Raw genomic sequence first — 16567 nt, forward strand, 5'->3', positions numbered from 1 at the left:
GCTGTTGGTTGCCTTTGCTGCAAGGGCACGCTGGTCACTCATGTTCAACTTATTGTCCACAAGGACCCCTGGATCCTTTTCTGCAGATCTGCTTCCCAGACAGCCAGCACCAGCTGGTGGTGTTGCACTGTTCCACCCCAGATGCAAGCCTTTGCATTTGCTTTTTTTTGACATTCAGGAGGTTTCTGTCAGCTCAGTTTCCAAGCCAATTTTTATTTGGAGGCTGAAAGAGTATTCTGAGTATCGTATCATTTCATGCTTGCCTTTCTAAATTTTGCCTCAAGAATCCTCTTGAAAACCTAATAGGAAACAAGACACTGGGACTAGATGGAGGTACTTTATAAGTTCTGCTAAGCTCTCTTAAAGAACAGGCATAAGTGCCTCCTTGTAGGTCTCTGGGTACCGAGTCAGTGAAGGAACTTTGCTGAAGACTGGAGTGAAGAGGACATAGTGGTATGGCCAGATATATTTGACTCATAAAACATGCTGGATTTTGAGTCAAGTTTTGAAGCACCTGGTAAGGTAGAACTTTGGGTATAGTTCTGGGGGTTCAGTTCTACTCTTCAGCTAAGCATCTGAAAGCTAGGTATTGTGGATTCTTATTGTAATCTAAGTTACTCAAAGAAAATAAATGAAAGACCTTTAAAGCAGAAATCTTAATGAGGGGAAAAATTGTCCTGCACAGACATTTAAAAACCCATATCAGTTTGTCAACAGCTTTACTTTCAGCTCTGAGTTGTTTCATTAGCTTGTCTGTTTCTGCTTTTTAGGTGATAATTTTATCATTTGCTTTGGACTTAGAGAGACTTGAATCTTTTCAAATTTGTTTCTTTAGGAGTGGGGGTGTGTATATATTTTTTCTCTTTTATATATACATTGCAGAGGTGCTAGTAGTGAAGTAGAAGAAAAGGATTTCTAGTGCCTGGAAAGAAATTCCCCCCCCCCCCCCCCAAAAAAAAAAAAAAAAAAGCAACCCATAAGCCATAGTATAAGCTATCCAATAGATTCTCATATCAAAATATTTCTGTAATATTACAAAGAAAAAATATAAAAGAATAAAAATAGGTCAGCTCTGCATTTATAAGAAACTTTCTTCCTAATAAGTTTTCATTGATGAGAGACTTTTGAACATAAGCATCAGCCCATAGTCAAAACTGTAAGTTGGGCCTTAGTTCTGAATATATTTAAATTATTAAATTATTTCTTTATCAAAAGAAACGCAAATTATTGGGAATTTTTGTCTTGAACAAAAATTTGAGAACCACACTCTTGGTCAAATGCAAGAAGCAAAGCACTTTTCAAGATAACATTGGCATGCCAAAAACCACCCAGGTCACCAACGCTATCTATTTTGCAGTAGTACAATGACCCTCATAGGAACAAAATCATCATTGCCATTAAGAAGTTAAGTTTTAGTTATATGACTGAATCTACAGTAGGAGGAAAGTGGCATAACCACAAAAATCTGAAAGCACGCCTATGCATGAAACTGAGTGATTGCATATTTGTCAGAAGTTTGTAAGGTAGATATGCTTAAAGGCCTCTAGTATTTCATCCATGCCAGGAATAATTAAAAAGAAGACTTTCACATGAATAATCTAAATTGATGTCATTATTTTTGTATTAGAAATTTTCATTACTTGTATATTATGCCTCCCAAGATGAGTGATACTAGACATTAGAAAAAACTGGTTTACATTGCAGTTAATAGTAGACTGTAGTTCTTAAAGGTGAGACTAGAAAAATTTGGTTTCAAAAGCAAGAAAAAAAAAGCAAGGCATTAGGTTAAATATTAATTCAAATGTCTACAATAATGGGTACATATGCTATTTAAGGAAGTCATTATTCTACTGTGTAGTCAACAAGAGTATCGATTAGAATTAATTCACTACAAAAAGTCTCCAATAATTTTTAACATAAGTTTTTCCTCTTTAACAGTACCCTGAAGCTTGTCTTTTTCGTGGTCAATTTAGCAACAAATTTGCAATTAATCATTTGTTGATTGCAATGAATGGTCTGTCGATAATATGCAGCTTACATTGCTAAAAGGGTTATACAGAGCTTTATTGTTTTCCTTTTGTCTTGGGAACACTTTGTCTAGCTGCGTTTCCTAGAATGGATTTTGAATAGATGTTTTGAAGTAACTCATGCCAGTTTTAAAGAGACACCACGGACTGCTCTGAGGGTATTAATCAAGATATGCCCTAACTTTCTTCTGACATTACAATATTTGGACATCTGTTCTGACTTCTTATATGTGAAGTAGGACACATTGGCATAAATGAAGGGTTTAATTATCTTAAATGTCATAACATTTGTTTGAATTACTTTGTATAGATTTTAAAAGCTGAAATTGTAATCTTGATTTTTTATAGATTTCATTGTCCTTTCAAAAGACTATAAAAATGGAAGCCTTTTAAAAATTCCATCCATAATTCAGAAAGTATTATTTACAATTTTTGCAATTACACTGAAATTGCTGTAGATGATACTTTAGTAATTTCAAACAATATAAGTATTTTTACTGAAAGAAAACTAAGGACAAAAAATGCTTCTTATTCCAGAAACAGTGTTTTTGTCACAGATAATGTATAAATGAAGACCATTATGAAATGCCCCTTTGGGGAATGTTGACCATGGATTCATTTCTTTGGAAAGTCATGGCAGCTTAAACTGCAACTTTCATTTTGTGAGAAAAAAATGTCTGTTATGTTCCAAGTTGTCCTTAAAAGTGTGTCTCAATAGTATATTTCATGCATCTGGGTAGAAAATGGCTTTGAATACCATCTACATAACTGAAACTGAAAGAAAGATTAAATTCTGGCTTCAGACTTTTCCAGAAGTTTGGAAACATTTTGCTTGCACTGGTCTTTAAATTGCTGTCAGGGTTTAACCCTGGCCATCAACCAAGTCCGACACAGGTGCTCGCTCACTTCCCCACAGTGGGATGCCAGAGAGGATCGAAAGAGTACAAGTGAAAAAACTCATGTGTAGAGATAAAGACAGTTTAACAGGTAAAGCAAAAGCCACGCACGCAAGCAAAGCAAACCAAGGAATTCATTCACTGCTTGCCATGGGCAGGCAGGTGCTCAGCCATCCCCAGGAGAGCCAGGCTCCATCATGTGTAACAGTTACTTGGGAAGACAAGCACCATAATGCCAAATGTCTCCCCCTTCCTCCTTCTTCCCCCAGCTTACATATACTCAGCATCATGTCATATGGTATGGGATACCTCCTTGGCTAGTTCAGGTCAGCTGTCCTGGCTGTGTCCCCTCCCAGTTTCTTGTGCCCCTCCAGCCCTTTCGCTGGCAGGGCCTTAGAAACTGGAAAGTCCTTGACTTAATATAAACATCACCCAGCAACGACCAAGAACATCCGTGTGCTGTCAACATTGTTCTCACACCAAATCCAAAACACAGCACTGCACCAGCTGCTAAGAGGAAAATTAGCGCTATCCCAGCTGAAACCAGGACAATTGCATAAGTTTTCATAGGCTTTAATTGTTCATTAGCAAAACTAAAACACTAGCAAAAGTAGAATTTAACTGATTTACATTGCCCTTATTAATGCTAATATTATACAAAGTAGTTATAACCATTAAAATGTTCTTGCTTCTAGATAACTTCTTATGTCATATGAATGTGATATTTATGCTTGAGTAAAAGTTAATATTAACTACATTTGTCTTAGCTATAATTAGAAGGATTACTTATTACAAACATTGGCGAGACAAGTGTCTGCTTACTGTGCAGCAAATTTGGGAATACTAGCTTGTCATTTTGTATTGATTACATTATTTAAGTAGCTGAGCAAAGCGGCACTTTACAAACAGGTGCTTTTTGATTTGCAAATCTAGGAGCAGCTTTCAGCCTACTGCATTGCTGGTTACAAGGTAAAAAGTTGAAGGATGATTTGATTAGGCTTTCATTTAGACCAAAAATTTATTTAGGACTTCTATCTCGTGAAACAAATTGAGTTATTGTTATCAAAAAACAGTGTGGTTTTCTGTGTAAAACACATTTATAGTGTAACTATCTGGCCTGGTTCAGAGGAACTGTCCCATTCAAGTTGTTTGCAATGAAATTTTATGGACCTGACTTTGAACATGTGCTTTAGTTGTCTCCCAAACTGACCTGCAGAAGCCAAAATCACTATATCAGCAGATTTTCAAAATTACAAAGCTCTCTAGTCATGTGTTAAAAATGTGATATACGTGCAAAGAAAAGTATAGATTGGCCTTTCTGCATATTTATAATACCTCTTTTGCACATACGTGGTTTCACATTCTGTGGCTCATCTGAAATGAGACCATTATTTCAAGAGATACTGGCTTCAGAGAAGAAAGAAACTAAAGAATTTATTTTCCCACCCTACTTGTTCCTGCCTCTGCATACAGCTTGCTGCACCCTTAGTTTGATCGTCGGGGAGTAAATCTGTAAACTACATAATTAATTTGGGGAATTGTACCCTAGTATTTAGTGTAAACAACTTAGCCTTCTGCAAAACTTCATCTGTTTTGGAAACCCTGAGTAAATGGGACTTACGCAAGGAGGTTTTATGCAGACATAGAATCCTCCCAAACAATTTTAGACTGAGAATAGGATACTGGTATAATATATTCAAAGTTACCATGAAAGCCGTAAGTTGCTAAACAACCATGACGCACTGAGCCTGTCCAGATGGTTAAGCAAAAAGCATTATGCAAGTGCACACTTGAGAGGGGGGATTTTTTTGCTGGAAAATTTGAGGAATTTATCAGTTGCACTCATCATACACTTCTCTAGACTTTTTCACTAGTCTTCTGCAAACTTGGATCTATGGCATGGGAAAGGCAACAAAAACATTTCTTCAGCCCTCTCTGAAGGATCAGTCCAGCACTTCTAAAGCAATTTGGACATTTTTATTTCTTGGGTTCAAAATTCTGTATGTGTGAAATCATAACAAAGGGCTTTAGTGCAGTTTCCAGGGGTTTCTCCCACATCAAGAATGGTTTTATTTTTATTTTGCTGGGAGATTGCTTAATAGTGAAAAATATAATGGGTAGTTTCTAAAGTTGCTGGGTGTTTTTTCCTTTTCAGTTGAAGCCAATTTTAACTGTGTGTTGGTTTTGTTTAAAAATGTTTACAGTTCTAAATTATTAGTGATTTCAGTACAAAAATAATAACTTTTGTTGTTGTCCCTGAGTATCAACATTCTGATAATAATCTGTGATTTATTCCCTTTATACCCTTATAATAGAACCTCTCTGTGGAATACATATTTAACCTCAAAGCCTTTTCATGTCCAGAGACTACAAATATAGGTACTGCATAACCTCAGTGTGCCATATGCTGGGTAGATCATCTCTGTACAATGTTTTACATAGCTAAATTGTTTATTCAAATCAGGTATAGAGAAAGCTTTATCTATTTCAGGAGGAAAATATATGTGAATCAGTTTTTCAAAATTTGACTACACCTACCATAAAGACACAGTCCTGTTTGGACATATTTTAACACTTTTCCATATATCCAAATACTAAGTTGAGAAAAGGCTTTTCATTCCATAAGCCATAGCATGCTTTATGATTTTTTGGAATGCAGGATTTTATATACTCATACAGAATACCTTTTTCAGCCCCTAAATGCTCAGTAAGATGACATCAAGTTCCAGGTTTTAGTCTAGTTTGCATTTCAGATAGGCATCACTGCAGAACCTAGGTTTTACTTAACTTGAGATCAATGCTAGCAAACACTGTTTATATGAACTAATTATATTAATTTTTTTGAATACCAGGCATATTTCAGAGAATATTAACCTACTCTTTTCATGGAAATACTGGTCATTGCCATTTGGTATGTGATTTGGTTTTGCTTTCCAGGAAGGAGTCTGACCACTTGCACTGTTTATGAAGACTAGTATGCATTCACCTTTAAAGTTACGAATTTGAGTAACAGTAGCAAAAAAACCCAATGTGTGATCAAGTTGATCTACTAGGGTCTAATCTGTTCAGTCTAATATCTTTATGACCAGTTTAATTTCATTTTTTCTGCAGTACCCTTTTAGATACTCACAGAAACCATTCTGGTGGGGGTAGCCTTGGTATGAATAACTTGCTCATAATCTTGGAATCTAGCTCATAATTCTTGGAAGCTTCTCAGCTGCACAGTTATTTTAAAGCTACCTGATAAATAGCTTTGTCTCACTTTTGATACAAAACTCTTCTGCCATTTTCCCTGTGACCTCACTGCTGTAAGGCAGTCTGGCTCTTTTGCATTTGCTGTGAGTACTAGGGAAAACCAGGCCATGTGTAGATACTTCCATTAGACTCTTCTGCTGCTTCTTTAGAACTTGAAAGCCCTCGAAGGCTGTACAAATATTTCATATGCTTAAACACTTGAAAAGAGTAAGATACCTCTTGCTCTTCCCCCACCAAGGCAGCATTGCCTAGAGCCTACAAGCATGCTCTTTGGTTGCTGATATTGCCTTCCCACAGCTGTCTCATACTTTGACAGACCCTTAAGGTCTGTACTGGATCCCAGGTGCTTACTGGTATGAGGATGTGGCCTAGATTAGTAGGGGCGAAAGGAGGAAGGAAGCTTCAAGCAACCCCTGTAGAAGCCTGTGTGGAAATTAGGAAGTTTATACACTTTGCCAGGACTGCAAACCAAGATGTATCAGCAAATGATGGCAAGAACTGAAGGCCAAAGGACAAAATATCCTTGCAAATGTCACCCACTCAAACTGTGGACGAAAGAGTTTGCCCTCAGGACATGGCACTACTGTGGACTTGGTATGTAGTCATTTAGATGTTACATCAGGCATTTGGCAGTGAGAACTTGGGTTTCTTTCCATATTGGAATATTCTACAGCTGCTCATTTCATAACAGCTTATGGAGTAATTAGGATTAAGACTGCATGAAAGGTTGGCAACATAAAATTGTGGAGGACCATAACTCACAAACAAACAAACAAAAAAACCCAACCCCTATGCTTGAGTTTTTTTGTGCTTCTGAACTAACAGCATTTGAGCCTAAGCAGTCCTAAATTCCATGACAGAAAACAGCTTGTTCTGCCATTCCAGATACTTTGCAACAAGTGTTTAAATAGCAGGCTGCAGTGGAATATATATATAAAAAAACAACTAAGGAGCAGAAGCAAGGGGGAAAATTAATATCATAATCATACAAGCAGGATTGATTGTATTTTTGGGGGTGGCTGGGTGGTGGGGTTCTGGTGGTGGTGGTGAAATCCCAAGTGAAAACAAGGGCATTTAGGCCAGTACATTGTTGATGGATTTTATATCTGAATGTCTAGCCTTATTACCCAGGTAAATTTGGAGATGGTGGAAACAATATGTCTGAGAAAGGTGGTTATGTAGACATGTACATGTTAACCATCCTTTTTTAGGGCAGAATACCCCAGAAGTTTGGCTCATTTACCACAAGTCAAATGGAGAAGATGGTGAAGGTGAAGAAAGTCAATGATAATGCAATTAGAAAAGGTAAACAGGGCAACCATGTAATCTTTCCAAAGAAGAATCTTGACCCAAATGAAAAACACTTTAAAATGGAAGTCAGTCAAAAGGAGATGAAGAAAAGCTGTGTGTGGCAGCTGTATGTCTGCTTAGTTGTGAATAACACAGGTGAACGAAAACCCAAGAAAATAATGTAGGATTCAGAAAATGTTCTGATTGATGCAACACAAAAATAAATGCAGATACTGAGCAAAAGTCAAAAAAGTTGCTTTTAGACCTCTAAGAAAGAGTAAAGAGGGTATATAAAATATGTGAGGGAGAGGAACTGAAAAAGTTTGACGTGAATCAGTGAAGAGAGAGAGAGAACATCTGTAGATAAATAATCTTAGCATCTAGCCCTAATTTATGAGTATGTTGGGGTTTTAATAAATTAATATTTTTTGTCCCATAGGGAAGATAATAAATAATATACAAAAATCTAAATTTCAAATTGAAAGTATAATGATTGAGGAAAACAGTGACCTTTTTCAATTAAGAGAAAAATATTCTTTCAGAGTGTAAATCAATGAGAGATGTTTCAGTGGTTTGCATACTTCTTATAAAATAAATATCTGCTATGGAAACAAATGAATAACATAAATATGTATTAAAATTATAAGGCTCTGTTGCCAAGGCTTTGACTAACAAGTTATGGGAAGTTGCTAAGGAGAAGTCAGGTAAACATTTATTATTTGATCCCTATCAAGCAAATAAGCATATAAAATAGGTGGTGATACAAGTTTTGGCTTGAACCCCAGTGAAGGACTGCTCAAACTGTTGCATTTCAAGCATAGTTTCATAAAGTTAGGAAGCTAGATGTGCTCAGCTTCTTGTATGATTAACAAAAGATTTCCAAATGATGATCCAGAACAGAAACTTGTCTATGTGCCTTTTGGAAGAACCTTTCCAAAGAGCTTTATTTTTACTTTTAAGCATACTGGGAGGATAGAAAGATCATCCTGCCAGTTTAGGTGCCTAAATTTAGCCCCTGAGAATACTACTCTAATGACAACTTAAAGCTCAAAATGAAAATAACCAAAAGGTTTTGATTTTTTGTGTGTACATGTTTTGGTGGGTTTTTTTGTTAGGACAGTGTTTGAAGACCATAAATAAGTTGACTTTAGTTTTTCTAGACACTGCACAAGCCATTATTCTTTATCCCAAACATGCCTTTTTCTTTATGTTAAGTTTTTAGTGTGATGGCAATAATTATTATTTCACAAAAAGCCTGCTTAGTAGTTGATTTTTTGGGGAGAATTACTTTTCTTTCTGCAGAACTGCAAAGGCACTGGGCATAAAAAGTCTAGGCATTCCTTTCAAGGTGGACAGGCTCTTAATGTAAACTGTTTCTGTGCCTTTTACTGAAGGTATCTGTGAGCCATCACTGTGTGTTTCTGAAGAGCAGCTAAAGCAACACAGCCAATTCCACTGCATTGCATTGCTTATACTGACTTTCAATCTTAGCTGTGTCCTTGACTGTGTTATTCTCAAACTCATTGTGCAGGATAATTTGGGACAATTTCAACATAGTTCTCCATCAGCAGTTATCAGAAATGCTACTAAAGGTTTACCACAGAGATCTTTCTAATATAAAAGATATTTAATACACTGTCTATATGGCTAAGTTGGCTAATTGCCATGTGATCACTTTTTTTCTTCTCTTTTTAGTGACCACATAAACACTCTGCATGGATCTAGAAGAACCCTTCTCTAGTTACAGTAAATTTAGGGTGGCCAAATATAAAGAAAGGAAAATGTGCTCAGTAACACAGTGTATCCTCGGCAGAACTCATCTTACAAGAGTACATGAGTTCTGTATTGTATTGGGTCATGGGGCAAAGTTTGCTATAGTCATCTAGTCTGATAATAATCTTATCTCACAGTCATCTTTGATGGGCCTTGAATGTGATTAGTGAATTTTATGATAGAGACATAGAAATTTAGTATTAGTTTCTTAATAGTAAAATAGCTCCTCAAAGAAAGTCCTTGAGATACTAGTACAAAGGTTTCTCTTACAGGACTGGCCCCTGGACCTGTTCCTACACAGCTGGGACATGTGGTTACCCTATATGAATTGATCAATAGTAAATTGTGATTAGTCATTTTGTGTAGGTGTCAACATGTTATAGAGTTATACATAGGCAGAACATAGGAGTGGGTTGTGGTTTATTTTTGCAAACACATCTTTTCCTGCAAAATGGCTTCTACTTTGTGTCTGTGTGAAACATTCTAGTACCAAATTACAGATATATATAATGTCAGAAACTCAACAGGGATTTCATTTTGAATGAAAAGGGAAAGGAAATACGCTTACATTTGAAGGCCTGTTCCAAATATTTTGTTCAAATTTCCAGCTATACCATCCTCTGGTCTTTTGCCTGTCTTTTATAAATACTGTGGTTACTGATGTTTCATCCTGGGTTTAGAGACAGTACCTACTTAAATGAGTATTTAAAATATGAACTGTCACTTGACAGTAATACATATACAGCTGAAATGTATTTAAACATGACCATCAGAGAGCTGGGTGTCAAGAATATCACAAAATTATTCACATTATCTTGATGGTTTCTGTGGTTTTCTTGGAAAACCAGGAACACAAGTTTCTTAGATATTTATTATTTTCAGATTTTTTCTTACTAAGAAGAATTATCAGTATCTTTTAGCAAACTTGCATCAAAAAGATCTTGAGATCTCCTCTTGCTCTGACCTTCTCAAGCTATTATCTTCCTCAGACATACTGGCTTGGAATACCAGTAGAAACTAAGATGACTATAGTATCTAGTGTTTCACAAAAAAAAAAAAAAAAAGTATTAATGTTTTTTGTTTTTTTTTAATGATATCTTACTTTGTCTTTCAGATTAATGTGTAATTTAATCAAAAACACCTGGGAGTCAAATATGAAATGACAGCTTGATTCAAGAGTACTTTTTTTCTAGACTTGTTCCTCTAATGGTTCAATACTAGCCATATTGTTTGCTTATCTGAGACTTTTGATTATTACAGGGTAGGATGTGTTAAAACAAAGGATGCATCTATGTTTTTTGCTTTTTGTGTGCATGTGCAGAAAGTGGAATGCATAACCGTAAGGATGTTTGTTTATCCAGAAAATAATTTTTAGTCTTAAGCCACTACAGCAACCTTTTTTAATCTATTTGCAATGATACTTTTTGTACATCTGTATTATTCCACATTAATAACTGATGTGAGCTAACTGGTTGTACGGGTTAGATTTGCATTCTGATCCAAAGATTACAGGTTGCTGAATTATCCCTTAAGCTTCCTAGCCTTGTGGATCCATTAAGCCTTAATTAAAGAAACATCTTAGAAAAAAATAATCATACCATTTATATCCAAAGAACATGCACATTGGTCATTTGTTTGTTCACCAGCATAAAAATTATTATTTAATGGAAATTTTAATCACAGCAAGCTTATAGATAGATATATATTAAATGCATTAATCTTTCTATAAGGTTATTCACAATGTATAAGGTTACTCCTCTGAAAAGTCTGCTTCAGATTGCTTTCCGGTAATGCTAATACCCATTAAAAAGATGAATATATATGTGTGTAAGTCAATCATAAGGTATTAAAGAGGTGTAGCAACTTAAGCTTCTTTTCTTCTTGGCAGGTCACTTTGAGAAATGTCCTAGTTCAATTAAAATATTTTTTCCATTTCCTAGGAGTAGATTCAGATATGCTCTGTCTGTTCTCTATCTTGTCTTCACTGTCAGGATTTAAAACAAACCTGAGTGAGATATAAGAAGGATAGTCCAGCTACTTCAGACTCCGAACAGGTTCAATTTAAGGGTGTTCATCATGCTTATGTCCAGGTTGAATATTTGGGAGATATAGATGTACATTTTTTTAAGGGTCTGTTTACAATTCTGTAGAATTTAAACCGGGATAAACTGCATTTTGTGTTCTTGAAACACCCATTCCTTCATCTCTGCTTTAAAAACACTACAGCAGTGAAACCATCTAAACTAGACAGGCATACAGAAGAGAACAAGGTGTGGTAGGTTTTTTCAGATTAGAATGGTCATACTGTGAAATGAAAGTTCAGAGAAAACATCATAATCTAGGCTATTGTTATATATTGCATATGACATGTAAATGACTAAAAATATTGTGTATTTTAAAAAAAGTATTTTAGAATACTAGCATACAACTCAAATATTCATGTAATATTCTCAGAAACACACTAATTAGTTACTTGGTTCTGCTTCAAATGCTCTGTATTCAGCATTACTTTGTGCACCAGCATTGATTTTAATGCAGAAGTGTTCCTGAAAAAAAAATAATCTCCAATCTTGGGTGCTTTGGTGAAAAATGTTACAATGCTTTAGGTATAAAATGAGCTTTGTGACTGAAGCATGGGTGTAATGAAAGGTGCTAGATTCATATTACAGTGATCCTATAAGATCTTTCTCCTCCTTTCACCTTGCAACAGGCCTGACAGCATTGTGTCTCCTCAGATTATTGTTAATAATAAAGCTCTTGCAAATTTTAGGCATATTTGTGTGTACTTGTGTTACTTTTAAAAGCAGAAAATATTTAGATTCAGATAATACTGCTGGAAAACTATTTCAGACTAGGACACCTAAATTTATTAATAAAAAATTAATAAATAATGCCCACAGGTTATATTAATTATAGACCAGCATCTGACTGGCAAATGACCTTTCTAAAAAACCTGTTCATCACAAAGCACATGAGTTTGCTTCACTGACTCCTTGGGTTTCTCTTTTACATCAATTTTATTATAAAATACGAAAATAATTTCTCATATTTTACTGGCCATGCAAAATACCAGGTACCGGGAAAGGTCAGCATATTAAGGTGACAATATGCAAACAGTATTTGACTTACTGTGTATGTGTATATTGCTCTGTTTCTCAGTATAGTTAATCAGGTGATTTTAATATAGTTTGTGACACAAATAATAAATTAATTGTCTACTGGTCTAACAATGATTTTATCCTCTGATAAGGTTGGGCTAGATGCCTCATTATGAAATAGCTGAATGAAGTCTGCTAAAATGAATCAAATATCAAACGTAGCCAAAACAGCTCACAGTGAAGGACCCTCTGCTCTCCTCATCCAGAAATACAAAATTTTTAATGGTTGTTCCTCAGGATTCAGGGATGGCATCTGGTAATTCCTACAGCTCTCAGAAGACAGAACATGCATTCCTCCCCATTCTCAAGTTCCCATTACTTTCAATTTTTCCCATTGTTTTTAATTTATTTATACTAGTCTATATGCTACTATCTTAACAAATAAAAGATTGTAGACTTTTGGAAAACAGAAAACTCAGTGTAGTTTTTTCTTTTTTAATCTTTTCTTCCTCCCACCCCGCCATAGAACAAAGGTTTATTTTGCTAACATGCAACCCACATGGGCTGGTTTAAGATTTTCCTATACCATGGAGTTATGGCTGGGAAGTGGTCCTTCTGCTAGGGAATCTAAAGACTCTGTTCATTGGAATGAATTAAGGGTTTAAAAAGCAGTTGGGCGGTATAAACTGAAGAGAGCTGTAGTGCCTCCCCAACTTCTGAGCATATCTGTGTGTAGTTACTACTCTAGTTTACAGTCTCCATTAATAAAAAATAGCCTTTTAACAAATTTTTATTATTTTTTAATGAAATATTCTGACATCTGCCTGTCTTGTATTCTGCCTGTCAAAATGAGCTTTGTGTATTACTTTTTTTACCTCTCAGCTCATTAAGTTAGTTGATCCATTTTGGAATCAGAAAATGTTCAGGCAGGGGAAAATTTTGATCAAGTCAACCTTGCATGGAAACAACTGCCTGTTTGCCATCTGCAGTGGGCATTGATCCCTAGCTTGTTTGTGCCTTACATTTGTTATGCATGAGTAAGCACATTAGCCTTTTCATTTCATTCATTAGACAGTTAGTCCTTGATTAGTGTTTCCTAGTTTCTGTCAAATATGCTGCTACTCTTCTATTCATTTTGTCTTGGGTCTCTCTTTTGCTTCAGTGTGTAGAAAATTAAAGGTTAACTACAACAGTAGTCCTTTTATTTCTTTTTCATATAGAACTTGCTAACAAATATACTTTTCTAATGTTGGCACATCTAATGTGGGATAAAGTATGAATGATGGGTCTTTCTAAAGTTAACAGAGTTATTACTTTAGTTCAGCTGGCAGGCTTTCTTTAGAAGTGTGATGTCTCAGGGTTTACTGTCAGCTTTATTTCATCTGTCTCTGAGAACTGTGGGATCTCCTGGATACTTGTGGATATTTGCCTTATAAAATTACACATAAAAATAAATGTAAAATAATGATGAGTGCAGTTTGGGAATATAGAGCTAAAAGTTTCACGTGACAGTTTGGATGACAGGACAGAACAATAAGGCATTTCATGACCAACACCAGCCCATTCACTAGGGATTTTTGCTGTGTTTTCCTCAAGGAACAGCCAAACGTTAATTGACAATTCTATTCTTAAAGATAATAGAAAAATAAATAAGTAATGGTAATGTGCATAAAGCAACTAACTATGTTCATCTTTAGAAACTTTGTAACAGGGTCATGAATACAAGTATTTTGATGGAGTCAATACATTTAGTGATAACACTTACATATTTCATTTGATCAGGGATCACAAGTTTTGCCTAAAAATACTATGCTATGCGATATCCTTATGTAGGGTGAGTGTGTGTAAAGTATTATGACTTATGTACTGCTTTTTTATTCATAATCTTAATTTATTTAAATATCAATCTATCTGAACAATTTTATCTTTGCTGTGATATTAAAGTTCATATATTTTTTTTTAATACCCTTGAGTTAATAAACCAAACCTTGAAGATTGGACCAGTCTGTTTTCCAGAGCGCGCCTTGCTTAGGACTCTAGTAAATAAAAAAACGATGTTAGACAAACAGTGTTGCAGCCGTGTTTGTTAGTGGGTACCTATATAGCTGCACTAAATGCTTGCTTGCTTATTTAAGATTTATATTACCATTGATTTTTTAAAAATAATGATTTTGAACAAAATATTATAGTCATGTTTAGAATCAGCAATAATATAAAATTTCAATAAAGTATTCAATTTGGGTCGTGTCCCCCCCCGGTTGTTAATTATCATTGTTTGAAAATCCCTGAAAATGTTGCTAGATACAGACTGCATATTGAATGTAATACTTCTCTCAGATTCTTTGGGTTTATATTTCCATAATCTTTTAAGCTGGTAAATGACATTTTTTGATATAAAAAATTAGTTGATTACAGTAATAGTTTTTTTTGTTGGTTTTGTCAAACTCTATTTACATGGAAACTCAAATTAATTTAAATTTCTTACTAGCTGAACTAACTCTTGTATTTATATTCTTATATATGCAGTATTTTAAAGCATAATTATAAAAACACAATCCAAATGAATTTTTCCGTGTTTCATATCTCCTGCAAGATGGAAGAGTTGGTAGATTGCGTACTCTCACACCTCATTTAATACATACATTAAAGGATGGAAAAAACTTTTTACGTTCTTAATTCCCAGTTTGTAAATTTTTAATGATTAGTATGTGAAATAAATATTACATGATCTGGAATGAGGAATACATTATTTTCATACCTGCAAAGGAGGTATAAATATGCTGTGAAAAGTGATTCTAGCACATTGGTTCCAAATATTTTCAGCAACATGCACCACCACAATGGTTTGATTTGTTTTAAAATGTTATACACATGTAAGTATTTCATACAGCTATTTCATTTCACATACACATTATTTAAATGTATAAACATAATTTACTACAATATTAAATGTTTTTATAAAATATATTTAATTAACAAGTGTCTTTAAAATGTAAATCCATTTTGTCTCCCATGTCATTTCACACCCTGACGTATAGCAAATGGGGCTTCTCATGGCATTTACTCCCATTTTCTACCAAATGTTACAGAAAGCTATTGAATTGCTGTATGCAAGTATCAAGCCGTATGCCTATCATGTAAATGCAGACTCTATCAGTCACTTTTACTAAAGTGACTGAACTAAAGATTTCATAGACTTTATTTAGCATTCCTACAAGAACTGCATGAGCTGTCTTACTGCAAACCTTCACCATATCTGGGTGATACTTGCTGTATAGAAGTTGAAGACACTTTCAGTGAACATAACTGCAATGTCTGGTTTGCAGAAAAGAATAATAAGCAAATGTAATAAGTGATTAAGTTCAGATATATCCCATTCTTGGGTCAGTGTATCTGTAAACTTTCTAAGTGGTAGGAGTATTGCTCTAGTTAAAAATGACAGTTCACAAAGCACCTTACAAACAATATGCCTTGTTTACAGTTTGGTTCTCTGTTTTGCAGTTTTCCTGACATAATAGATTGTGGTTTTCTTTTTCCTGTTAGGATGCTTCAATTGCTCACAGATTCCATATCATGAGAGAAAAACATCCAGAGAAGTTCAACAGTAGGTAAGAATCTAAAAATATTTTCATAATAAAAGGTTCTTTCCATGTTGTTAAGGTATGTTCCATGAGGGGTTAAATTTTGCACATCCTTTAAAATATTGATTCTTATAAAAGAGAGGAAATTGATGCTTTTTATATTACGTATATACTCCCAGACTGCTTGTAGTGTAACTATTTTATATCTGGTATTTCAACTGAAATGAATAGCATTATAAATAAACTGTTCTCACATGTGAAATGTTTGACTTGTAAAACTACCATGGAGAAGATGATGCATTGTGGTATCTGAGGATCCCTGAATTGACACTTTGCCATTAGGCACTGAAGAACGCTTATTAGACAGCTGCAGATGGTGATCCTTATGTTTCATTCCCACATGCACACTGGTACATTGACAGGGGGCTTTTCCATATATACTCTTAGTAAGGGCAAGTGAATGCCATTTTACACATAAATGCTTTTATCATTAAACAACTTTGGATATGTAAAAAAGTCAGGAATGAGACTTTGCATCTGTTCCTTGTGTTGGTTTTTGAAATGTTATCTCAGAGCTTTTCTGGAGATTAAAAATGTATTACAACATGTGCTGTCAATTCACCTTCTTTCAATATCTGGTTTGTTAA

General features: G+C 34.9%; 1 protein-coding gene across 2 annotated transcripts in view; it reads left to right on the forward strand.

The window, feature by feature from the left end:
- DGKB (diacylglycerol kinase beta) overlaps positions 1 to 16567 on the forward strand; it is a 363732-nt gene that overhangs the window by 203675 nt on the left and 143490 nt on the right. For both annotated transcript variants that reach the window (XM_027777058.2, XM_027777059.2), the window contains one exon: positions 15883 to 15947. In XM_027777058.2, coding sequence (XP_027632859.1) covers positions 15883 to 15947 — 65 coding nt within the window. The remainder of the gene's footprint in view (positions 1 to 15882; positions 15948 to 16567) is intronic.

This window comes from Falco peregrinus, chromosome 5, assembly GCF_023634155.1.
Source record: "Falco peregrinus isolate bFalPer1 chromosome 5, bFalPer1.pri, whole genome shotgun sequence".
NCBI classification, from domain to species: Eukaryota; Metazoa; Chordata; class Aves; order Falconiformes; family Falconidae; genus Falco; species Falco peregrinus.